The following is a 26029-nucleotide window of genomic DNA, read 5'->3' on the forward strand; positions in this document are numbered from 1 at the left end:
AGAAGATCAAAAGCTCCCTGGGCGGAACCGGACCACTTAAAACACGTCTTGACAGAAGTAAGAGCTGTGAGAGGGGCAGCAACTTTAAATTAATGGGGGTATTTAATTTGAATGAAATTTAGAAATTAGCGAAACCTAAATTGCAATTCACTGTGACATTATGGGGGCCAATATTTTGGACCTTAGCGGAATCCATCTGAATGCCTTCAGCGGAAATAACGGAACCGAGAAAAGTAACGGAGGAGACATGAAAAGAGCACTTTCAGCCTTTACGTAGAGACAATATCTCTAATTAGGCGCTAAATTCTAACGTGCTGAACATGACATTATGGGGTATTTAATTTGATAGACAAAAACAAAGATGTTCAATTCTCTCAGAACATTTAACTAATGACATTATGGGGTATTTATTGGCGTTGGGACCAAACGGCAGAACCCGGTACTCAAAATGCCCTAACGGAGTGTTAAACGCCGTTTTCCACTCGTCCCCCTCTCAACGAGATGGTATTACAACTTAGTAAAGCATGCTCCCTGCAGAATCTCAAGGCTGATGACATAAGGGGAAGCGGATAACGATTCTTAACCGTTATGTCATTCAGCCCTCGATAAACCACGCAGGGGCGCAGAGTAAAGTTCTTTTTAACAAAAAGAACCCAGTTTAACTAGAGGAAGAAGGCACTATGTTAAGAGACATAAATAATCCTCGATTACGTTGGGAGCCGACAGAGGGTATAGTCTACCCCGAGGAGGAGTGGTCCCCGGAAGGAGATCAATACTACAATCATTGACAGCTGAGGAGGAAGGGAGTTGGCTCGGGACCGACTGAAGACCGTGCGCAGATCATGATATTCCTCCGGCACTCCTGTCAAATCGCCAGGTTCCTCCTGAGAAGTGGGGACAGAAGTGGGAGGGATGGCAACATTAAGCACTTCACATGACAAGATACGTTCCAGGATAGGATAGAATTACAAGACCAATTAATAGAAGGATTATGACATACTAGCCAGGGATGACCCAAAACAACAGGTGTGAAAGGTGAACAAAAATCAAAAAAGAAATAGTCTCAACTGTGGTTACAGATACTGTGAGAGTTAAAGGTAGTGTCTCAAATCTGATACTGGGAAGATTACCATCTAAGGCAAACATGGGCGTAGGCTTGTCTAACTGTCTGAAAGGAATGTTATGTTTCCGAACCCATGCTTATGAAACAACCCTCAGCCCCAGAGTCAATCAAGGCACTGCATATAGTTAGATGGACCGACATAATACAGGATCTAATGAAGAGACCTGAGTAGTAGCCCTCCGCTACTGATGGGCTCTGGCCTCTTACTGGACATGAATTAACAAAATGTCCATCAAATCCGCAATAGAGGCACAGGCGGTTGGTGATCCTCCGTTCCCTCTCCTTAGTCGAAAGGATCCCTCCCAGCTGCATGGGCTCAGTCTCAGAGCCAGAGGAGGGAGATGGTTGCGATGCGGAGCAGGGAAACACCGTTGATGCGAGCTCTCTTCCACGAGCCTGGTGACGAAGATCTACCCGTTTCTATGCGGATGGCGAGAGCAATCAAAGAGTCCACACTGGAAGGAACCTCCCGAGAGAGAATCTCATCTTTGACCACTGTGTGGAGTCCCTCCAGAAAACGAGCGAAGCCCGGCTTCGTTCCAGTCACTAGAGGCAGCAAGAGTACGAAACTCTATAGAGTAATCCGTTAATCGATCACCTTGGCATAGGGAAGCCAGGGCCCTAGAAGCCTCCCCACCAAAAACTGAACGGTCAAAAACCCGAATCATCTCCTCTTTAAAGTTCTGGTATTGTTAGAACAATCAGCCCTTGCCTCCCAGATAGCTGTGCCCCACTCTCGGGCCCGGCCAGTAAGGAGTGAAATGATAAAACCCAGCTTCAGTCTAGAGTATGTGTTGGGTTGGAGAAAACACAATTCACACTGGGTGAGAAAGGAGCGGCACTCAGTGGGCTGCCCGGAGTAGCAAGGTGGGTTATTAACCCTAGGTTCTGGAGGCTCGGCAGGCCAGGAAGTAACAGGTGGCACGAGACGAAGACTCTGGAACTGTCAGAGAGGTCTAAACCTGAGCGGCCAGGTTCTCCACGGCATGGCGAGCAGCAGACAATTCCTGCTCGTGTCTGCCGAGCATGGCTCCTGGATCTCGACGGCAGTGTTACGTAGCGTCTGTAGTCGCTGGGTCCATTCCTTGGTCGGATCCTTCTGTCATGCAGGTGAATGAGGACCCAAAAGATTCAAAACAGAGTTTTTAATCCAGTAAGAAACTTAACAAAACAAAAAGCATAATACTACTCGTAAAGACAAGAACAGACTGGAGACTTGATCGAGAACTGCAGGTTGCAGTCGGGAAGGCACTTGAACCTAGCAGACTCAGACACCTGCTCACCACGCAGCATCTGAGGGAAACACGACACGACAGGGCAAAACATAGACACAGCACGGTGAATTATAGATGAGGATCCGACAGGGCAGGTACGGAAAACAAGGAGAGAAATAGGGACTCTAATCAGGGAAAAGGATCGGGAACAGGTTCAAGACTAAATGATGATTAGGGGAATAGGAACAGCTGGGAGCAGGAACGGAACGATAGAGAGAAGACAGTGAGAAAGGGGGATAGAGATATAGACAATAAGACCAGCAGAGTAAATAGATAAGTTAGGGACAAGACATGATAATTATTGACAAAACATGACATTTAAAGTCATTATTGGCCTCTTTGTGAAATCCCTGAGCGGTTTCCTTCCTCTCCTGCAACTGAGTTAGGAAGGACACCTGTATCTTTGTAGTGACTGGGTGTATTGATACACCTTCCAACGTGAAATTAATAACTTCACAATTCTCAAAAGGTTATTCAATGTCTGCTTTAATTTATTTTTTACCCATCTACCAATAGGTGCCCTCTTTGCGAGGCACTGGAAAACCTCCCTGGTCTTCGTGGTTAAATCTCCGTTTGAAATTCACTGCTCACTGATTCAGATAATTGTATGTGTGGCTACTCCGGTTATATAAACCCAAAAATCATGTTAAAACACTATTATTGCACACAGAGTGATGAGTCCATGCAACTTACTATGTGTCTTGTTAAGCACATTTTTACTCCTGAACTAATGTAGCCTTGCCATAACAAAGGGTTTGAATACGTATGTACTTTTTATATAAACTACTATGACATTATAGGGTATTTAATTTGCATAAATTCTAATTCTACTGTGACATTATGGGGTGTTTAATTTGCATAAATTCTAATTCTACTATGACATTATGGGGTATTTAATTTGCATAAATTATCAGTCTACTATGACATTATGGGGTATTTAATTTGCATAAATTTTAATTCTACTATGACATTATGGGGTATTTATTGTGTGTTGGGACAGTGACATAAAATCTCAATTGAATCCATGTTAAACTCACGCTGCAAGACAACAAAATGTGGAACAAGTCAAGATGTGAATATCTATATATATATATATTTTTTAACCTTTATTTAACTAGTTAAGTCAGTTAAGAACAAATTCTTATTTTCAATGACGGCCTAGGAAACAGTGGGTTAACTGCCTGTTCAGGGGCAGAACGACAGATTTGTACCTTGTCAGCTCGGGGGATTTGAACTTGCAACCTTCCGGTTACTAGTACCAACACTCTAACCGCTAGGCTGCCCTGCCGCCCCCAATATCTTCTGAAGGCTCTGTTAAAGGACTAGGGTGCTATTTTGGGAAGCAGTCAATCACATGTTGATTAAATGAAACACGTCCATCACCTAAGGAACAACAATATTGCAGTGAATTGCTACAAAAGGCTATTCTATGTACAGGAAGTCAATGAGACAGCTGAATGCATACCGATTGTTCCAACATTTATTTAATATTTCCTCTCAACAGTTGTTGTATCCAAACACACAGTGTATAACTCTTATACAAACCTATACAACATGTTTCAATTGCATCAATGTTGATTCGTAGTAGCAGTAGTAGTGCATAATTCACTTACCAACAAGGATAGTGTATCAAGAAATATATGAACAATGCAGAATCGATAATACAGTAAAAATATATTCAATACAGTAAAAATAGTTAGACAATACAGTAAAAATCAGTAAAAATCTAAGTTAGACAATACAGTAAGTTAGACTAGTATATAAGTTATCGATAAACAGTCAAAAGATTAATTACAATGAATAAGTGGTTCTCCATGTAATAAAACAAAATCATTTAAAATAAATACAAACCTAGTTCTTTACACTTCATTCAATACATTATTACAAAACATATGAACTAAATTCATACAAATAGGGAGGGTATCCCAGACACTGGTTATATAAACCCAGATTCAGTCTAGTAGTCTGGTTATATAAACCCAGATTCAGTCTAGTAGTCTGGTTATATAAACCCAGATTCAGTCTAGTAGTCTGGTTATATAAACCCAGATTCAGTCTAGTAGTCTGGTTATATAAACCCAGATTCAGTCTAGTAGTCTGGATTCACTTATATAAACCCAGATTCAGTCTAGTAGTCTGGTTATATAAACCCAGATTCAGTCTAGTAGTCTGGTTATATAAACCCAGATTCAGTCTAGTAGTCTGGTTATATAAACCCAGATTCAGTCTAGTAGTCTGGTTATATAAACCCAGATTCAGTCTCTGGTTATATAAACCCAGATTCAGTCTAGTAGTCTGGACACTCTGGTTATATAAACCCAGATTCAGTCTAGTAGTCTGGACACTCTGGTTATATAAACCCAGATTCAGTCTAGTAGTCTGGTTATAAACCCAGATTCAGTCTAGTAGTCTGGTTATATAAACCCAGATTCAGTCTAGTAGTCTGGACACTCTGGTTATATAAACCCAGATTCAGTCTAGTAGTCTGGACACTCTGGTTATATAAACCCAGATTCAGTCTAGTAGTCTGGTTATATAAACCCAGATTCAGTCTAGTAGTCTGGTTATATAAACCCAGATTCAGTCTATAGTCTGGGACACTCTGGTTATATAAACCCAGATTCAGTCTAGTAGTCTGGACACTCTGGTTATATAAACCCAGATTCAGTCTAGTAGTCTGGTTATATAAACCCAGATTCAGTCTAGTAGTCTGGTTATATAAACCCAGATTCAGTCTAGTAGTCTGGTTATATAAACCCAGATTCAGTCTAGTAGTCTGGTTATATAAACCCAGATTCAGTCTAGTAGTCTGGACACTCTGGTTATATAAACCCAGATTCAGTCTAGTAGTCTGGTTATATAAACCCAGATTCAGTCTAGTAGTCTGGTTATATAAACCCAGATTCAGTCTAGTAGTCTGGTTATATAAACCCAGATTCAGTCTAGTAGTCTGGTTATATAAACCCAGATTCAGTCTAGTAGTCTGGACACTCTGGTTATATAAACCCAGATTCAGTCTAGTAGTCTGGACACTCTGGTTATATAAACCCAGATTCAGTCTAGTAGTCTGGTTATATAAACCCAGATTCAGTCTAGTAGTCTGGTTATATAAACCCAGATTCAGTCTAGTAGTCTGGTTATATAAACCCAGATTCAGTCTAGTAGTCTGGACACTCTGGTTATATAAACCCAGATTCAGTCTAGTAGTCTGGACACTCTGGTTATATAAACCCAGATTCAGTCTAGTAGTCTGGTTATATAAACCCAGATTCAGTCTAGTAGTCTGGTTATATAAACCCAGATTCAGTCTAGTAGTCTGGTTATATAAACCCAGATTCAGTCTAGTAGTCTGGTTATATAAACCCAGATTCAGTCTAGTAGTCTGGACACTCTGGTTATATAAACCCAGATTCAGTCTAGTAGTCTGGACACTCTGGTTATATAAACCCAGATTCAGTCTAGTAGTCTGGACACTCTGGTTATATAAACCCAGATTCAGTCTAGTAGTCTGGACACTCTGGTTATATAAACCCAGATTCAGTCTAGTAGTCTGGACACTCTGGTTATATAAACCCAGATTCAGTCTAGTAGTCTGGGACACTCTGGTTATATAAAGATTCAGTCTAGTATTCAGATTCAGTCTAGTAGTCTGGACACTCTGGTATATAAACCCAGATTCAGTCTAGTAGTCTGGACACTCTGGTTATATAAACCCAGATTCAGTCTAGTAGTCTGGTTATATAAACCCAGATTCAGTCTAGTAGTCTGGTTATATAAACCCAGATTCAGTCTAGTAGTCTGGACACTCTGGTTATATAAACCCAGATTCAGTCTAGTAGTCTGGACACTCTGGTTATATAAACCCAGATTCAGTCTAGTAGTCTGGACACTCTGGTTATATAAACCCAGATTCAGTCTAGTAGTCTGGTTATATAAACCCAGATTCAGTCTAGTAGTCTGGTTATATAAACCCAGATTCAGTCTAGTAGTCTGGTTATATAAACCCAGATTCAGTCTAGTAGTCTGGTTATATAAACCCAGATTCAGTCTAGTAGTCTGGTTATATAAACCCAGATTCAGTCTAGTAGTCTGGTTATATAAACCCAGATTCAGTCTAGTAGTCTGGTTATATAAACCCAGATTCAGTCTAGTAGTCTGGACACTCTGGTTATATAAACCCAGATTCAGTCTAGTAGTCTGGACACTCTGGTTATATAAACCCAGATTCAGTCTAGTAGTCTGGACACTCTGGTTATATAAACCCAGATTCAGTCTAGTAGTCTGGACACTCTGGTTATATAAACCCAGATTCAGTCTAGTAGTCTGGTTATATAAACCCAGATTCAGTCTAGTAGTCTGGGTTATATAAACCCAGATTCAGTCTAGTAGTCTGGACACTCTGGTTATATAAACCCAGATTCAGTCTAGTCGTCTGGACACTCTGGTTATATAAACCCAGATTCAGTCTAGTAGTCTGGACACTCTGGTTATATAAACCCAGATTCAGTCTAGTAGTCTGGACACACTGGTTATATAAACCCAGATTCAGTCTAGTAGTCTGGACACTCTGGTTATATAAACCCAGATTCAGTCTAGTCGTCTGGACACTCTGGTTATATAAACCCAGATTCAGTCTAGTCGTCTGGACACTCTGGTTATATAAACCCAGATTCAGTCTAGTAGTCTGGTTATATAAACAGATTCAGTCTAGTAGTTATATAAACCCAGATTCAGTCTAGTAGTCTGGACACACTGGTTGTATAAACCCAGATTCAGTCTAGTAGTCTGGACACTCTGGTTATATAAACCCAGATTCAGTCTAGTAGTCTGGACACTCTGGTTATATAAACCCAGATTCAGTCTAGTAGTCTGGACACTCTGGTTATATAAACCCAGATTCAGTCTAGTAGTCTGGTTATATAAACCCAGATTCAGTCTAGTAGTCTGGTTATATAAACCCAGATTCAGTCTAGTAGTCTGGTTATATAAACCCAGATTCAGTCTAGTAGTCTGGTTATATAAACCCAGATTCAGTCTAGTAGTCTGGACACTCTGGTTATATAAACCCAGATTCAGTCTAGTAGTCTGGACAAACCCAGATTCTGGTTATATAAACCCAGATTCAGTCTAGTAGTCTGGACACTCTGGTTATATAAACCCAGATTCAGTCTAGTAGTCTGGACACTCTGGTTATATAAACCCAGATTCAGTCTAGTAGTCTGGACACTCTGGTTATATAAACCCAGATTCAGTCTAGTAGTCTGGACACTCTGGTTATATACACCCAGATTCAGTCTAGTAGTCTGGACACTCTGGTTATATACACCCAGATTCAGTCTAGTAGTCTGGACACTGGTTATATAAACCCAGATTCAGTCTAGTAGTCTGGACACTGGTTATATAAACCCAGATTCAGTCTAGTAGTCTGGCTATATACACTCAGATTCAGCCTAGTAGTCTGGCTATATACACTCAGATTCAGCCTAGTAGTCTGGTTATATACACCCAGATTCAGTCTAGTAGTCTGGTTATATACACCCAGATTCAGTCTAGTAGTCTGGACACTGGTTATATACATCCAGATTCAGTCTAGTAGTCTGGACACTCTGGTTATATACACCCAGATTCAGTCTAGTAGTCTGGACACTCTGGTTATATAAACCCAGATTCAGTCTAGTAGTCTGGACACTGGTTATATAAACCCAGATTCAGTCTAGTAGTCTGGACACTCTGGTTATATAAACCCAGATTCAACCTAGTAGTCTGGACACAGTGTGGTTCAGTGTAGTATGCTGCCATGACCCCTATCCCCTAGAGCAGTGCACTATATATTTTTTATGTTACCAGGTAGGTTGACTGAGAACACGTTCTCATTTACAGCAAACGACCTGGGGAATAGTTACAGGGGAATGGAGGGCGATAAATTAGCCAATTGTAAACTAGTGATGATTAGGTGGCCATGATGGTATGAGGGACAGCTTGGGAATCTGGTCTCCCATCCAGGGACTGACCAGGACCAACCCTGCTTAGCTTCAGAAGCAAGCCAGCAGTGGGATGCAGGGTGGCATGTTGCTGGCTATAGTGTACTCCATTCTGTTATAAACCAGTCTACTATAGTGTACTCCATTCTGTTATAAACCAGTCTACTATAGTGTACTCCATTCTGCCATAAAGCAGTCTACTATAGTGTACTCCATTCTGTTATAAAACAGGGTACTATAGTGTACTCCATTCTGTTATAAACCAGGCTAGTATAGTGTACTCCATTCTGCCATAAACCAGTCTACTATAGTGTACTCCATTCTGCCATAAACCAGTCTACTATAGTGTACTCCATTCTGCCATAAAGCAGTCTACTATAGTGTACTCCATTCTGTTATAAAACAGGGTACTATAGTGTACTCCATTCTGTTATAAAACAGGGTACTATAGTGTACTCCATTCTGTTATAAACCAGGCTAGTATAGTGTACTCCATTCTGCCATAAACCAGTCTACTATAGTGTACTCCATTCTGCCATAAACCAGTCTACTATAGTGTACTCCATTCTGTTATAAAACAGGGTACTATAGTGTACTCCATTCTGTTATAAATCAGTCTACTATAGTGTACTCCATTCTGTTATAAAGCAGTCTACTATAGTGTACTCCATTCTGTTATAAACCAGGCTAGTATAGTGTACTCCATTCTGCCATAAATCAGTCTACTATAGTGTACTCCATTCTGCCATAAATCAGTCTACTATAGTGTACTCCATTCTGCCATAAACCAGGCTAGTATAGTGTACTCCATTCTGTTATAAATCAGTCTACTATAGTGTACTCCATTCTGCCATAAAGCAGTCTACTATAGTGTACTCCATTCTGCCATAAACCAGTCTACTATAGTGTACTCCATTCTGCCATAAACCAGGCTAGTATAGTGTACTCCATTCTGTTATAAATCAGTCTACTATAGTGTACTATAGTGTACTCCATTCTGTTATAAATCAGTCTACTATAGTGTACTCCATTCTGCCATAAAGCAGTCTATTATAGTGTACTCCATTCTGCCATAAAGCAGTCTATTATAGTGTACTCCATTCTGCCATAAATCAGTCTATTATAGTGTACTCCATTCTGCCATAAATCAGTCTACTATAGTGTACTCCATTCTGCCATAAACCAGTCTACTATAGTGTACTCCATTCTGCCATGAACCAGTCTACTATAGTGTACTCCATTCTGTTATAAACCAGTCTACTATAGTGTACTCCATTCTGTTATAAAACAGGGTACTATAGTGTACTCCATTCTGTTATAAATCAGTCTACTATAGTGTACTCCATTCTGTTATAAACCAGTCTACTATAGTGTACTCCATTCTGTTATAAATCAGTCTACTATAGTGTACTCCATTCTGCCATAAATCAGTCTACTATAGTGTACTCCATTCTGCCATAAATCAGTCTACTATAGTGTACTCCATTCTGTTATAAACCAGTCTACTATAGTGTACTCCATTCTGTTATAAACCAGTCTACTATAGTGTACTCCATTATGTTATAAACCAGTCTACTATAGTGTACTCCATTCTGTTATAAATCAGTCTACTATAGTGTACTCCATTCTGCCATAAATCAGTCTAATAGTGTACTCATTCTGTCTACTATAGTGTACTCCATTCTGTTATAAACCAGTCTACTATAGTGTACTCCATTCTGTTATAAACCAGTCTACTATAGTGTACTCCATTCTGTTATAAACCAGTCTACTATAGTGTACTCCATTCTGTTATAAACCAGTCTACTATAGTGTACTCCATTCTGTTATAAACCAGTCTACTATAGTGTACTCCATTCTGTTATAAAACAGGGTACTATAGTGTACTCCATTCTGTTATAAACCAGTCTACTATAGTGTACTCCATTCTGTTATAAACCAGTCTACTATAGTGTACTCCATTCTGTTATAAACCAGTCTACTATAGTGTACTCCATTCTGTTATAAACCAGTCTACTATAGTGTACTCCATTCTGTTATAAACCAGTCTACTATAGTGTACTCCATTCTGTTATAAACCAGTCTACTATAGTGTACTCCATTCTGTTATAAAACAGGGTACTATAGTGTACTCCATTCTGTTATAAAACAGGGTACTATAGTGTACTCCATTCTGTTATAAAACAGGGTACTATAGTGTACTCCATTCTGTTATAAAACAGGGTACTATAGTGTACTCCATTCTGTTATAAAACAGGGTACTATAGTGTACTCCATTCTGTTATAAAACAGGGTACTATAGTGTACTCCATTCTGTTATAAAACAGGGTACTATAGTGTACTCCATTCTGTTATAAAACAGGGTACTATAGTGTACTCCATTCTGTTATAAAACAGGGTCTGTTCCATTCTGTTATAAAACAGGGTACTATAGTGTACTCCATTCTGTTATAAAACAGGGTACTATAGTGTACTCCATTCTGTTATAAAACAGGGTACTATATGGTCAGTTAAATATGGTGCCATTTGGGACACATGGTGGTTCAGACTGTGCTGTGTGTCAGTGTTGTCATATCCTCCCTCAGAGACAAAGGTAGTGCACTACATAGGGAATAGGGCGCTGTTTAGCACATAGTGTGTGTCAGTGTTGTCATATCCTCCCTCAGAGACAAAGGCAGTGCACTACATAGGGAATAGAGCACTGTTTAGTACATAGTGTGTGTCAATGGTGTTATCTCTTCCCCCAGAAGTCATCCTTCCTCCTCTTAACAGTAGTGCACTAAATAGGGAATAGGGTTCCATTTGGAATGCACTGTGAGGGGGGGGGGACAGTGCTTCCTGTTATCTCTTCCCCCAGAAGTGGTCCTTCCTCCTCTGGGCTCGGTCGAGGACCTGGGAGGCCATAGAGCAGGACGCTGCTGACCTGGATGAGATCTGGGACATCCTGTCATCTGGAGGGTCACCAAGGGTCAGGGGTCAGAGGTTAGCCAGGTCGGGGAGAGAGTGATCGGCTGACTCCCAAAGATTTAGAACCTCAGCTATCCTTTATGTTTTATGTCATGGAGATATTGAAGCAAATGTCTCATTTTATTTAGTGTCACTTCCCTTGTATCAAGACTTTAACACTGAAATGACCCCTAAGCCTGCCTTTAACAGTGAAATGACCCCTAAGCCTGCCTTTAACAGTGAAATGACCCCTAAGCCTGCCTTTAACACTGAAGACCAACATCAGCCTAGTTAGTCTACTTGTGATAAACTGAGCTTTAACTTATCCAGAAGTAGAGGACACCAGAGGGGTATACTACAAAACAGGATTTAAAAAAATATATATATATATATATATATTTTTTTTTTTATAAGCCTGAAATGGGCATCGTCTAATTGATTCAACAACCAAAAACACATATCTAAGTTTAGGTTTCTAAATTAACCAGAAAATGTACATATTATCAGAATAATGTGAGGAAGCTTGTTACTGCTACATTACCTTCATTATCAGACTAATGTGAGGAAGCTTGTTACTGCTACATTACCTTCATTATCAGACTAATGTGAGGAAGCTTGTTACTGCTACATTACCTTCATTCTCAGACTGATGTGAAGAAGCTTGTTACTGCTACATTACCTTCATTATCAGACTAATGTGAGGAAGCTTGTTACTGCTACATTATCTTCATTATCAGACTAATGTGAAAAAGCTTGTTACTGCTACATTACCTTCATTATCAGACTAATGTGAGGAAGCTTGTTACTGCTACATTACCTTCATTATCAGACTAATGTGAAGAAGCTTGTTACTGCTACATTACCTTCATTATCATACCAATGTGAGGAAGCTTGTTACTGCTACATTTCTTCATTATCAGACTAATGTGAGGAAGCTTGTTACTGCTACATTACCTTCATCATCAGTTCCACAGCCACCACCAGGACACAGCAGCAGCTCAGACGTCCTCAGGCCTAAATGACCTGGAGTAGAGAAGACAATGTTCTGTTAGTTGTTGTTGTTTAGGGGTTACATGTAAATGTCTAGATAACAGTACATTTTAGAGTTCCATGTTATTACACATGATGCACAATACTGCTGCAGTTATAGCCTGTTGTCTTCCAATCAACTCCATAGTAGTTTCTACCTCCGGTGTTTCTATCCCAGGAGTTTCTACCCCAGGAGTCTCTACCCCAGGTGTTTCTACCCCAGGTGGTTCTATCCCAGGTGGTTCTATCCCAGGCGTCTCTACCCCAGGAGTTTCTACCCCAGGAGTTTCTACCCCAGGTGTTTCTATCCCAGGAGTGTCTACCCCAGGTGTTTCTATCCCAGGAGTGTCTACCCCAGGTGTTTCTATCCCAGGAGTGTCTACCCCAGGTGGTTCTATCCCAGGAGTGTCTACCCCAGGTGTTTCTATCCCAGGAGTGTCTACCCCAGGTGGTTCTATCCCAGGTGGTTCTATCCCAGGTGGTTCTATCCCAGGTGTGTTCTATCCCAGGTGGTTCTACCCCAGGTGGTTCTACCCCAGGAGTGTCTACCCCAGGAGTGTCTACCCCAGGAGTGTCTACCCCAGGTGTGTCTACCCCAGGTGTGTCTACCCCAGGAGTGTTTACCCCAGGAGTGTCTACCCCAGGAGTGTCTACCCCAGGAGTGTCTACCCCAGGAGTGTTTACCCCAGGAGTGTCTACCCCAGGAGTGTCTACCCCAGGAGTCTCTACCCCAGGAGTCTCTACCCCAGGAGTCTCTACCCCAGGAGTTTCTCTACCCCAGGAGTTTCTACCTACCCCAGGAGTTTCTACCTACCCCAGGAGTTTCTACCTACCCCAGGCGTCTCTACCCCAGGAGTCTCTACCCCAGGAGTCTCTACCCCAGGAGTCTCTACCCCAGGAGTCTCTACCCCAGGAGTCTCTACCCCAGGAGTCTCTACCCCAGGAGTCTCTACCCCAGGAGTCTCTACCCCAGGAGTCTCTACCCCAGGCGTCTCTACCTCAGGAGTCTCTACCTCAGGAGTTTCTACCTCAGGAGTTTCTACCTCAGGAGTTTCTACCTCAGGAGTCTCTACCTCAGGAGTCTCTACCTCAGGAGTCTCTACCTCAGGAGTCTCTACCTCAGGAGTCTCTACCTCAGGAGTTTCTACCTCAGGAGTTTCTACCTCAGGAGTTTCTACCTCAGGAGTTTCTACCTCAGGAGTTTCTACCCCAGGAGTTTCTACCCCAGGAGTTTCTACCCCAGGAGTTTCTACCCCAGGAGTTTCTACCTCAGGAGTTTCTACCTCAGGAGTTTCTACCTCAGGAGTTTCTACCTCAGGAGTTTCTACCCCAGGAGTTTCTACCCCAGGAGTTTCAGGAGTTTCTACCTCAGGAGTTTCTACCTCAGGAGTTTCTACCTCAGGAGTTTCTACCTCAGGAGTTTCTACCCCAGGAGTTTCTACCCCAGGCGTCTCTACCCCAGGAGTCTCTACCCCAGGAGTCTCTACCTCAGGAGTCTCTACCTCAGGAGTCTCTACCTCAGGAGTCTCTACCCCAGGTGTTTCTACCCCAGGTGTTTCTACCCCAGGTGTAGGCCTATTATTCTGAAAATAAACAATGCGGGGGTGAGGGGGGTTCTGGAGAGGAGTCAGGAATGGAGGGAGACATGAGGACGAGAAAGAGGTGAGGACTCTGGGAGAGAGAAACGGAATTCCCCCAATTGTGATACCCTGGCATCGACTTCTGTATCTTTTGTCCTGAGGAGAAAGGAGCAGCGAGGAACTACAACACTAGACAATATCTGGGCTGGCGGGAAGGAACGAGGAGCGGACTACAACAGATCTGGGACCAGGTTTTGTTATGCAGCAGTAGAATATGCTGAGAAAAGCCACAAACTGTAAAGATGTCTCAGCAGTAGAGAGAGAGAGAGAGAGAGAGAGAGAGAGAGACCCCACCCCACAGGGACTCAATCAAACAGACTGACCTATATACTGTAGAGGTGGCGGAAACCTGACACACACACACACTCTCATCAACGGTAAATTACACTCATTGTTACATTTATATGAGTAATTAAGTCTCGTAAATGGTCTTTGATGAGGCAATGCAGAGTTTTTATTGGCCCAGAAGTATTTGGGTGATGATGTGATGGGACAGCGTCACACAGGGTGAACTAAAGACGCAGATTCAACATCCCAGATGCCAGTAATGTAAAAGTGGTTTGATCAGTCAAAAACCAAGGAAAGGTAGATGTTAAGTTCAACTGCTGATGCTGTTCGTAGACAGACAGTACCACACTACTACTACAGTACCACACTACTACTACAGTACCACACTACTACACTACTACTACAGTACCACACTACTACTACAGTACCACACTACTACTACTACTACAGTACCACACTACTACAGTACCACACTACTACAGTACCACACTACTACTACTACTACAGTACCACACTACTACTACTACTACAGTACCACACTACTACTACTACTACAGTACCACACTACTACTACTACTACTACAGTACCACACTACTACTACTACTACAGTACCACACTACTACTACTACTACAGTACCACACTACTACTACTACTACAGTACCACACTACTACTACTACTACTACAGTACCACACTACTACTACTACTACAGTACCACACTACTACTACTACAGTACCACACTACTACTACTACTACAGTACCACACTACTACTACAGTACCACACTACTACTACAGTACCACACTACTACTACTACTACAGTACCACACTACTACTACAGTACCACACTACTACTACTACTACAGTACCACACTACTACTACTACAGTACCACACTACAACTACTACAGTACCACACTACAACTACTACAGTACCACACTACTACTACTACAGTACCACACTACTACTACTACAGTACCACACTACTACTACTACAGTACCACACTACTACTACTACAGTACCACACTACTACTACTACAGTACCACACTACAACTACTACAGTACCACACTACTACTACTACAGTACCACACTACAACCACAGTACCACACTACAACTACTACAGTACCACACTACAACTACAGTACCACACTACAACTACAGTACCACACTACAACCACAGTACCACACTACTGTACCACACTACTACTACAGTACCACACTACTACTACAGTACCACACTACTACTACAGTACCACACTACTACTACAGTACCACACTACCACTACTACAGTACCACACTACTACTACAGTACCACACTACAACTACTACAGTACCACACTACAACTACTACAGTACCACACTACTACTACAGTACCACACTACTACTACTACAGTACCACACTACTACTACTACTACAGTACCACACTACTACTACTACAGTACCACACTACTACTACTACTACAGTACCACACTACTACTACTACAGTACCACACTACTACTACAGTACCACACTACAACTACTACAGTACCACACTACAACTACAGTACCACACTACAACCACAGTACCACACTACAGTACCACACTACAACTACTACTACCACACTACTACTACAGTACCACACTACTACTACAGTACCACACTACTACTACAGTACCACACTACAACTACAGTACCACACTACAACCACAGTACCACACTACAACCACAGTACCACACTACAACTACAGTACCACACTACAACTACAGTACCACACTACACTACAGTACCACACTACTACTACAGTACCACACTACTACTACAGTACCACACTACTACTACAGTACCACACCACTACTACACTACCACACCACTACTAGTACCACACTACTACACAGTACCACTACATACCACACTACTACTACAGTACAGTACCACACTACTACTACAGTACCACACTACTACAGTACCACACTACAACTACAGTACCACACTACTACTACAGTACCACACTACAACTACTACAGTACCACTACTACAGTACTACTACAGTACCACACTACAACTACAGTACCAACCACACAGTACTACACAGTACCACACTACTACTACTACTACTACAGTACAGTACCACACTACTACTACTACAGTACCACACTACTACTACTACACTACTACTACCACACTACTACTACTACAGTACCACACTACTACTACAGTACCACACTACTACAGTACCACACTACAACTACAGTACCACACTACAACCACAGTACCACACTACAACCACAGTACCACACTACAACTACAGTACCACTACAACCACAGTACCACACTACTGTACAGTACCACACTACTGTACACACTTACTGTACCACACTACTACTACAGTACCACACTACTACTACAGTACCACACTACTACTACAGTACCACACCACTACTACAGTACCACACCACTACTACAGTACCACACTACTACTACAGTACCACACTACTACTACAGTACCACACTACTACTACAGTACCACACTACAACTACAGTACCACACTACAACTACAGTACCACACTACTACTACTAGTACCACACTACTACTACAGTACCACACTACTACTACAGTACCAAAATACTACTACAGTACACAACTACAGTACCACACTACAACTACAGTACCACACTACAACTACAGTACCACACTACAACTACAGTACCACACCACTACAGTACCACACTACTACAGTACCACACTACTACAGTACCACACTACTACTACAGTACCACACTACTACAGTACCACACCACTACAGTACCACACTACAACAGTACCACACCACTACAGTACCACACCACTACAGTACCACACTACTACAGTCCAAAATCAGGACCACACTACTACAGTACCAAAATACCCACACTACTACAGTATGACAGACAGTACCACAGTACTACAGTACCAGTGTAGTACCACACCACTACAGTACCACACCACTACAGTACCACACTACTACAGTACCACACTACTACAGTACCACACTACTACAGTAGGTACCAGTGAGGTCCTCAGGACAGTTACCATTATGACAGACAGTACTACAGTAGGTACCAGTGAGGTCCTCAGGACAGTTACCATTATGACAGACAGTACTACAGTAGGTACCAGTGAGGTCCTCAGGACAGGTACCATTATGACAGACAGTACTACAGTAGGTACCAGTGAGGTCCTCAGGACAGGTACCATTATGACAGACAGTACTACAGTAGGTACCAGTGAGGTCCTCAGGACAGTTACCGTTATGACAGACAGTAGGTACCAGTGAGGTCCTCAGGACAGGTACCATTATGACAGACAGTACTACAGTAGGTACCAGTGAGGTCCTCAGGACAGTTACCGTTATGACAGACAGTACTACAGTAGGTACCAGGGAGGTCCTCAGGACAGTTACCATTATGACAGACAGTACTACAGTAGGTACCAGGGAGGTCCTCAGGACAGTTACCGTTATGTTGGAACTCTGGGTCTCTGAGCGTCCCCTGGATGCGGTTAACAGGTGCCGGGACGGCGGCGTCGGGTTGTCCGCTGGTAGTGCGTTTACGGGAGGCTTTGGGCTCCGGTGGAGGGTCAGGGGGGTTCTCCGGAGATGTCTCCCCAGACCAGGAGTCCTCTCTCAGGGGGAGGGGGTCCACAGTAGTCACCCCTGCTGCAGGAGAGGACTGGGGATGATTCCGCTCCTCATTCTGATCGAGACACAACATCAGATTTTATTTTATTTATTTATTTTACCTTTATATAACAAGATGTATCTTCTCACCAAGGAGAAGCCTATAAATACTACAAGGTGTATCTTCTCACCAAGGAGAAGCCTATAAATACTACAAGGTGTATCTTCTCACCGAGGAGAAGCCTATAAATACTACAAGATGTAATCTTCTCACCGAGGAGAAGCCTATAAATACTACAAGATGAATCTTCTCACCAAGGAGAAGCCTATAAATACTACAAGATGAATCTTCTCACCAAGGAGAAGCTCTACCCAACTATCCCAATATCCAGTGTTGTAGAATGTTACCTGTCTGGCTGCTCGTTGTGGCGAGGCCAGAGAGAGGGGTTTAAATGGGGAACGGGTTTTACCCAACGGAGGTTCACTTCTCTTCGCCCAGCCGTTAGCCTCCATCTTAGGAGGAGACACCAGGATAGCACCTCCTGACAAGACATTAGACAAGGTGATCACGTTTACCCTCTGTGGATCAATAAAGTTTTTTTTTCTTCAATTCAACACAGAACAGAAGTAATGAGCCACGATTTGATCTTGATTGTGATATGTGGTTGTTAATGTCCTAAACTGAATGGTACTGTCTATAAGATGCTCTGGATACGAGTGTCTGCTAAATGGGTAGTGGGTTCGATCCCCGGGACCACCCATATTATTATAATATTATTATTACTGTCTATAAGATGCTCTGGATACGAGTGTCTGCTAAATGGGTAGTGGGTTCGATCCCCGGGACCACCCATACGTAGAATGTATGCACACATGACTGTAAGTCGCTTTGGATAAAAGCGTCTGCTAAATGGCATATATTATTATTATTATATTATTATTACTGTCTATAAGATGCTCTGGATACGAGTGTCTGCTAAATGATTCAACTGTCATGTAAAATGTTGAAAAACAGTGAGTTTAGTGTATTATATTGATGTGACCCATAACTGAACTGTGAAGATAAAAAGAGTTTTTGAAAAAGTGTCTGCTGGATGCAACTGTCAGGTGGGAAGAGTCTGAAAAACGTTGGTTTGTTTCCACTATCACCTAGTTTATGGTTAAACTGCCTCAACACAGTGGTTAGTTGGTTTGTTTCCACTATCACCTAGTTTATGGTTAAACTGCCTCAACACAGTGGTTAAACTGCCTCAACACAGTTGGTTTGTTTCCACTATCACCTAGTTTATGGTTAAACTGCCTCAACACAGTGGTTAGTTGGTTTGTTTCCACTATCACCTAGTTTATGGTTAAACTGCCTCAACACAGTGGTTAGTTGGTTTGTTTCCACTATCACCTAGTTTATGGTTAAACTTCTACTGTAGACAAACGCAGACTGGGCCGGACCACACTGTCCCTGGACACAAACCCAGACTGGACAGGACCACACACTGTCCCTGGAGACAAACCCAGACTGGGTCGGACCACACACTGTCCCTGGAGACAAACCCAGACTGGGCCAGACCACACACTGTCCCTGGACACAAACCCAGACTGGACCAGACCACACACTGTCCCTGGACACAAACCCAGACTGGACCAGACCACACACTGTCCCTGGAGACAAACCCAGACTGGACCGGACCACACACTGTCCCTGGAGACAAACCCAGACTGGACCGGACCACACACTGTCCCTGGACACAAACCCAGACTGGAGAGGACCACACACTGTCCCTGGACACAAACCCAGACTGGACAGGACCACACACTGTCCCTGGACACAAACCCAGACTGGACCGGACCACACACTGTCCCTGGAGACAAACCCAGACTGGACCGGACCACACACTGTCCCTGGAGACAAACCCAGACTGGACAGGACCACACACTGTCCCTGGAGACAAACCCAGACTGGACAGGACCACACACTGTCCCTGGAGACAAACCCAGACTGGACAGGACCACACACTGTCCCTGGAGACAAACCCAGACTGGACAGGACCACACACTGTCCCTGGAGACAAACCCAGACTGGACAGGACCACACACTGTCCCTGGAGACAAACCCAGACTGGACAGGACCACACACTGTCCCTGGAGACAAACCCAGACTGGACAGGACCACACACTGTCCCTGGAGACAAACCCAGACTGGACAGGACCACACACTGTCCCTGGAGACAAACCCAGACTGGACAGGACCACACACTGTCCCTGGAGACAAACCCAGACTGGACAGGACCACACACTGTCCCTGGAGACAAACCCAGACTGGACAGGACCACACACTGTCCCTGGAGACAAACCCAGACTGGACAGGACCACACACTGTCCCTGGAGACAAACCCAGACTGGACAGGACCACACACTGTCCCTGGAGACAAACCCAGACTGGACAGGACCACACACTGTCCCTGGAGACAAACCCAGACTGGACAGACCACACACTGTCCCTGGAGACAAACCCAGACTGGACAGGACCACACACTGTCCCTGGAGACAAACCCAGACTGGACAGACCACACACTGTCCCTGGAGACAAACCCAGACTGGACAGGACCACACACTGTCCCTGGAGACAAACCCAGACTGGGTCGGACCACACACTGTCCCTGGAGACAAACCCAGACTGGGTCGGACCACACACTGTCCCTGGAGACAAACCCAGACTGGACCAGACCACACACTGTCCCTGGATCATTTATTTGATTGTTTTGGTACCAGTAACCTCTCTCTCAAAAACAAAAATTTGAATAAAAAGTTTGTCACAAAAATAAAAACAATATGTCAACAATCCTGTCCAGTCTAGGTTACCAGTGGCTGGAGTCGTCAGGTCGTGGTGAGTTCTCTGAACAGTAGCGATCCTTTGCAGTGTGGGTGTGGGCATCCTGCCACCCTCTCTGGACCTGTGGGAGCCTGCTACAGACGACGAACGATGGTCCAGCACCCTCAGTCTGGAACACAGGCAGGCAGACAAGCAGACAGGCAGACAGGCAGGCAGGCAGGCAGGCAGACAGGCAGACAGGCAGACAGGCAGACAGGCAGACAGGCAGGCAGGCAGGCAGGCAGGCAGGCAGGCAGGCAGGCAGGCAGGCAGGCAGGCAGGCAGGCAGGCAGGCAGGCAGGCAGGCAGACATGAAGGCAGACATGCAGGCAGACAGGCAGACAGGCAGGCAGGCAGGCAGGCAGGCAGACAGGCAGGCAGGCAGGCAGACAGGCAGACAGACATACAGGCAGACAGGCAGGCAGGCAGGCAGGCAGACAGGCAGGCAGACAGGCAGACAGGCAGACAGACAGGCAGGACAGAGTCACACTGTGTCTCTAAAAATAGTAGCTCTTGAAATAAGTAACAAAATGATGATAGTCTCCAATATGGATATAAACAGAGTGGAGGTAACAGAACTGACTGTCTCCAATATGGATATAAACAGAGTGGAGGTAACAGAACTGACTGTCTCCAATATGGATATAAACAGAGTGGAGGTAACAGAACTGACTGTCTCCAATATGGATATAAACAGAGTGGAGGTAACAGAACTGACTGTCTCCAATATGGATATAAACAGAGTGGAGGTAACAGAACTGACTGTCTCCAATATGGATATAAACAGAGTGGAGGTAACAGAACTGACTGTCTCCAATATGGATATAAACAGAGTGGAGGTAACAGAACTGACTGTCTCCAATATGGATATAAACAGAGTGGAGGTAACAGAACTGACTGTCTCCAATATGGATATAAACAGAGTGGAGGTAACAGAACTGACTGTCTCCAATATGGATATAAACAGAGTGGAGGTAACAGAACTGACTGTCTCCAATATGGATATAAACAGAGTGGAGGTAACAGAACTGACTGTCTCCAATATGGATATAAACAGAGTGGAGGTAACAGAACAGACTGTCTCCAATATGGATATAAACAGAGTGGAGGTAACAGAACTGACTGTCTCCAATATGGATATAAACAGAGTGGAGGTAACAGAACTGACTGTCTCCAATATGGATATAAACAGAGTGGAGGTAACAGAACTGACTGTCTCCAATATGGATATAAACAGAGTGGAGGTAACAGAACTGACTGTCTCCAATATGGATATAAACAGAGTGGAGGTAACAGAACTGACTGTCTCCAATATGGATATAAACAGAGTGGAGGTAACAGAACTGACTGTCTCCAATATGGATATAAACAGAGTGGAGGTAACAGAACTGACTGTCTCCAATATGGATATAAACAGAGTGGAGGTAACAGAACTGACTGTCTCCAATATGGATATAAACAGAGTGGAGGTAACAGAACTGACTGTCTCCAATATGGATATAAACAGAGTGGAGGTAACAGAACTGACTGTCTCCAATATGGATATAAACAGAGTGGAGGTAACAGAACTGACTGTCTCCAATATGGATATAAACAGAGTGGAGGTAACAGAACTGACTGTCTCCAATATGGATATAAACAGAGTGGAGGTAACAGAACTGACTGTCTCCAATATGGATATAAACAGAGTGGAGGTAACAGAACTGACTGTCTCCAATATGGATATAAACAGAGTGGAGGTAACAGAACTGACTGTCTCCAATATGGATATAAACAGAGTGGAGGTAACAGAACTGACTGTCTCCAATATGGATATAAACAGAGTGGAGGTAACAGAACTGACTGTCTCCAATATGGATATAAACAGAGTGGAGGTAACAGAACTGACTGTCTCCAATATGGATATAAACAGAGTGGAGGTAACAGAACTGACTGTCTCCAATATGGATATAAACAGAGTGGAGGTAACAGAACTGACTGTCTCCAATATGGATATAAACAGAGTGGAGGTAACAGAACTGACTGTCTCCAATATGGATATAAACAGAGTGGAGGTAACAGAACTGACTGTCTCCAATATGGATATAAACAGAGTGGAGGTAACAGAACTGACTGTCTCCAATATGGATATAAACAGAGTGGAGGTAACAGAACTGACTGTCTCCAATATGGATATAAACAGAGTGGAGGTAACAGAACTGACTGTCTCCAATATGGATATAAACAGAGTGGAGGTAACAGAACTGACTGTCTCCAATATGGATATAAACAGAGTGGAGGTAACAGAACTGACTGTCTCCAATATGGATATAAACAGAGTGGAGGTAACAGAACTGACTGTCTCCAATATGGATATAAACAGAGTGGAGGTAACAGAACTGACTGTCTCCAATATGGATATAAACAGAGTGGAGGTAACAGAACTGACTGTCTCCAATATGGATATAAACAGAGTGGAGGTAACAGAACTGACTGTCTCCAATATGGATATAAACAGAGTGGAGGTAACAGAACTGACTGTCTCCAATATGGATATAAACAGAGTGGAGGTAACAGAACTGACTGTCTCCAATATGGATATAAACAGAGTGGAGGTAACAGAACTGACTGTCTCCAATATGGATATAAACAGAGTGAGGTAACAGAACTGACTGTCTCCAATATGGATATAAACAGAGTGGAGGTAACAGAACTGACTGTCTCCAATATGGATATAAACAGAGTGGAGGTAACAGAACTGACTGTCTCCAATATGGATATAAACAGAGTGGAGGTAACAGAACTGACTGTCTCCAATATAAAAACAGAGTGGAGGTAACAGAACTGACTGTCTCCAATATGGATATAAACAGAGTGGAGGTAACAGAACTGACTGTCTCCAATATGGATATAAACAGAGTGGAGGTAACAGAACTGACTGTCTCCAATATGGATATAAACAGAGTGGAGGTAACAGAACTGACTGTCTCCAGAGTGGAGGTAACAGAACTGACTGTCTCCAATATGGATATAAACAGAGTGGAGGTAACAGAACTGACTGTCTCATATGGATATAAACAGAGTGGAGGTAACAGAACTGACTGTCTCCAATATGGATATAAACAGAGTGGAGGTAACAGAACTGACTGTCTCCAATATGGATATAAACAGAGTGGAGGTAACAGAACTGACTGTCTCCAATATGGATATAAACAGAGTGGAGGTAACAGAACTGACTGTCTCCAATATGGATATAAACAGAGTGGAGGTAACAGAACTGACTGTCTCCAATATGGATATAAACAGAGTGGAGGTAACAGAACTGACTGTCTCCAATATGGATATAAACAGAGTGGAGGTAACAGAACTGACTGTCTCCAATATGGATATAAACAGAGTGGAGGTAACAGAACTGACTGTCTCCAATATGGATATAAACAGGTAACAGAACTGACTGTCTCCAATATGGATATAAACAGAGTGGAGGTAACAGAACTGACTGTCTCCAATATGGATATAAACAGAGTGGAGGTAACAGAACTGACTGTCTCCAATATGGATATAAACAGAGTGGAGGTAACAGAACTGACTGTCTCCAATATGGATATAAACAGAGTGGAGGTAACAGAACTGACTGTCTCCAATATGGATATAAACAGAGTGGAGGTAACAGAACTGACTGTCTCCAATATGGATATAAACAGAGTGGAGGTAACAGAACTGACTGTCTCCAATATGGATATAAACAGAGTGGAGGTAACAGAACTGACTGTCTCCAATATGGATATAAACAGAGTGGAGGTAACAGAACTGACTGTCTCCAATATGGATATAAACAGAGTTGAGGTAACAGAGAACTCAAAGCCAATCAGTGAAAGCAGAAATCAACAGGAAATGGAGAGGGAATGAAACAACCACATACTCATCCTTTCTCTCCTTTCTCTCATCCTTTCTCTCCTTGTCCTCTTCTTCCTCTCTCTCCTCCCCAGTTCCACCCCCAGCCCCTGTCTCCTCCTCCCAGGCTAGTCTCCTCTGAACAGGTAGGTTAGGAGCTCCAGAGTTAGGGTGACCAGGGGGGTCTGCTGTGTCCCCAGCCCCCGGGTGGAGCTCCTTCTACTGGACACGGGGGTGAGGGGAGGGGGTCCGGCTACGGAGCTGGAGCTACTGTCAACCCTACAGACACACAGGGAGAGGAGGAGGGAGGGAGAGGAGGAGGGACACACAGAGAACATGACCTTAATAGGTCAGATGTATTAAGACCCCAGTAAAGGACTCTCAGCATCAGTTTCCCCTAGTCCATATAGCTGGGTCAAACCCCCCCATCCAGCTCTGTGGCTTCTACCCAGAAATATGTGGCTCTGCTTCTAAGTCTAATCATTTGGCTACACTTGATTTTAATGTCATTCTATACTTACAGAAGCCCGATTTTAAGGCCGAAAGTTGCACCCCATCTTTGGGAAATCCTGAGACAGATGTACTACACATCCAGACCACACTAAAGACATGCTAATGTCATGCTATAGCCAGCTCTGTGGTCGGTCTCCCTCACCTAGCGAGCTCCAGAGCCTGGGGGGTAGGACTCCTGTCTTCCTCCCCGTCCCCAGAACCTGTCCCAGAGCTGAGGTTAGAGGAGGAAGGGGTGGAGGCCTCCCACAGCTGGTTCTGGTCCGACAGGATCTGGTTGAGGTGGAGGCGGGAGAAATGGGTCCCCCACGCCCTCTGTCTGTAGGCCTCCGCCTTCTTACGAAGCTCTCGCACCTGGGAGGATGGAGGATTGGTTGGTTGGAGCATTGCGGAGGCAGCAAACAGCACGTGGGTCCTGAGGCAGCACATTAACAGCCCGTGGTAAGGAGGGGGGGCCTTGCAGTATCTGAGGCAGCACATTAACAGGAGGGGCTCAGTCGAGGCACACATTAACAGCACGTGGGAGGATGGAGGATTGGGGGGCCTTGCAGTATCTGAGGCAGCACATTAACAGCACGTGGTAAGGAGGGGGGAGGCCTTGCAGTATCTGAGGCAGCACATTAACAGCACGTGGTAAGGAGGGGGGGGCCTTGCAGTATCTGAGGCAGCACATTAACAGCACGTGGTAAGGAGGGGGGGGGCCTTGCAGTATCTGAGGCAGCACATTAACAGCACGTGGTAAGGAGGGGGGGGCCTTGCAGTATCTGAGGCAGCACATTAACAGCACGTGGTAAGGAGGGGGCCTTGCAGTATCTGAGGCAGCACATTAACAGCACGTGGTAAGGAGGGG

The 26029-nt window shown here is 43.6% G+C and overlaps 2 protein-coding genes across 2 annotated transcripts; both read right to left on the reverse strand.

Annotated features, from left to right (window-relative positions):
* Positions 1-4500: 4500 nt before the first annotated feature.
* Positions 4501-8559, reverse strand: LOC124025085. The gene is made up of 5 exons (XM_046338753.1): positions 8555-8559; positions 5929-5999; positions 5014-5727; positions 4864-4971; positions 4501-4646 (listed from the first exon to the last, which is right to left on the reverse strand). Exons 1-5 carry the CDS (start codon positions 8557-8559, stop codon positions 4501-4503), a joined length of 1044 nt encoding a protein of 347 aa, XP_046194709.1.
* Positions 8560-10797: 2238 nt separating this feature from the next.
* Positions 10798-25566, reverse strand: LOC124025086 (nuclear protein MDM1-like). Its single transcript, XM_046338754.1, has 8 exons — positions 25325-25566; positions 24814-24948; positions 24193-24229; positions 20787-21006; positions 18339-18472; positions 17769-18006; positions 12279-12347; positions 10798-11329 (listed from the first exon to the last, which is right to left on the reverse strand). The coding sequence occupies exons 1-8, from the start codon at positions 25564-25566 to the stop codon at positions 11220-11222; spliced, it is 1185 nt and encodes a 394-aa protein (XP_046194710.1). The 3' UTR covers positions 10798-11219.
* Positions 25567-26029: the final 463 nt, after the last annotated feature.

Source organism: Oncorhynchus gorbuscha, unplaced genomic scaffold (assembly GCF_021184085.1).
Source record: "Oncorhynchus gorbuscha isolate QuinsamMale2020 ecotype Even-year unplaced genomic scaffold, OgorEven_v1.0 Un_scaffold_2161, whole genome shotgun sequence".
NCBI lineage: Eukaryota > Metazoa > Chordata > Actinopteri > Salmoniformes > Salmonidae > Oncorhynchus > Oncorhynchus gorbuscha.

Coding starts and splice junctions, on each gene's coding strand:
- LOC124025085 (XM_046338753.1), bottom strand. Junction 4,972..5,013: donor GACTACTAGACTGAATCTGG/GTTTATATAACC, acceptor GACTGAATCTGG/GTTTATATAACCAGACTACT. Junction 4,647..4,863: donor GACTACTAGACTGAATCTGG/GTTTATATAACC, acceptor GACTGAATCTGG/GTTTATATAACCAGACTACT.
- LOC124025086 (XM_046338754.1), bottom strand. CDS start 25,566: ATGCTCCAACCAACCAATCCTCCATCCTCCCAGGTGCGAGAGCTTCGT. Junction 18,473..20,786: donor CCTGACGACTCCAGCCACTG/GTAACCTAGACT, acceptor ATGTCTTGTCAG/GAGGTGCTATCCTGGTGTCT. Junction 11,330..12,278: donor CTGTGGAACTGATGATGAAG/GTAATGTAGCAG, acceptor GTGACCCTCCAG/ATGACAGGATGTCCCAGATC.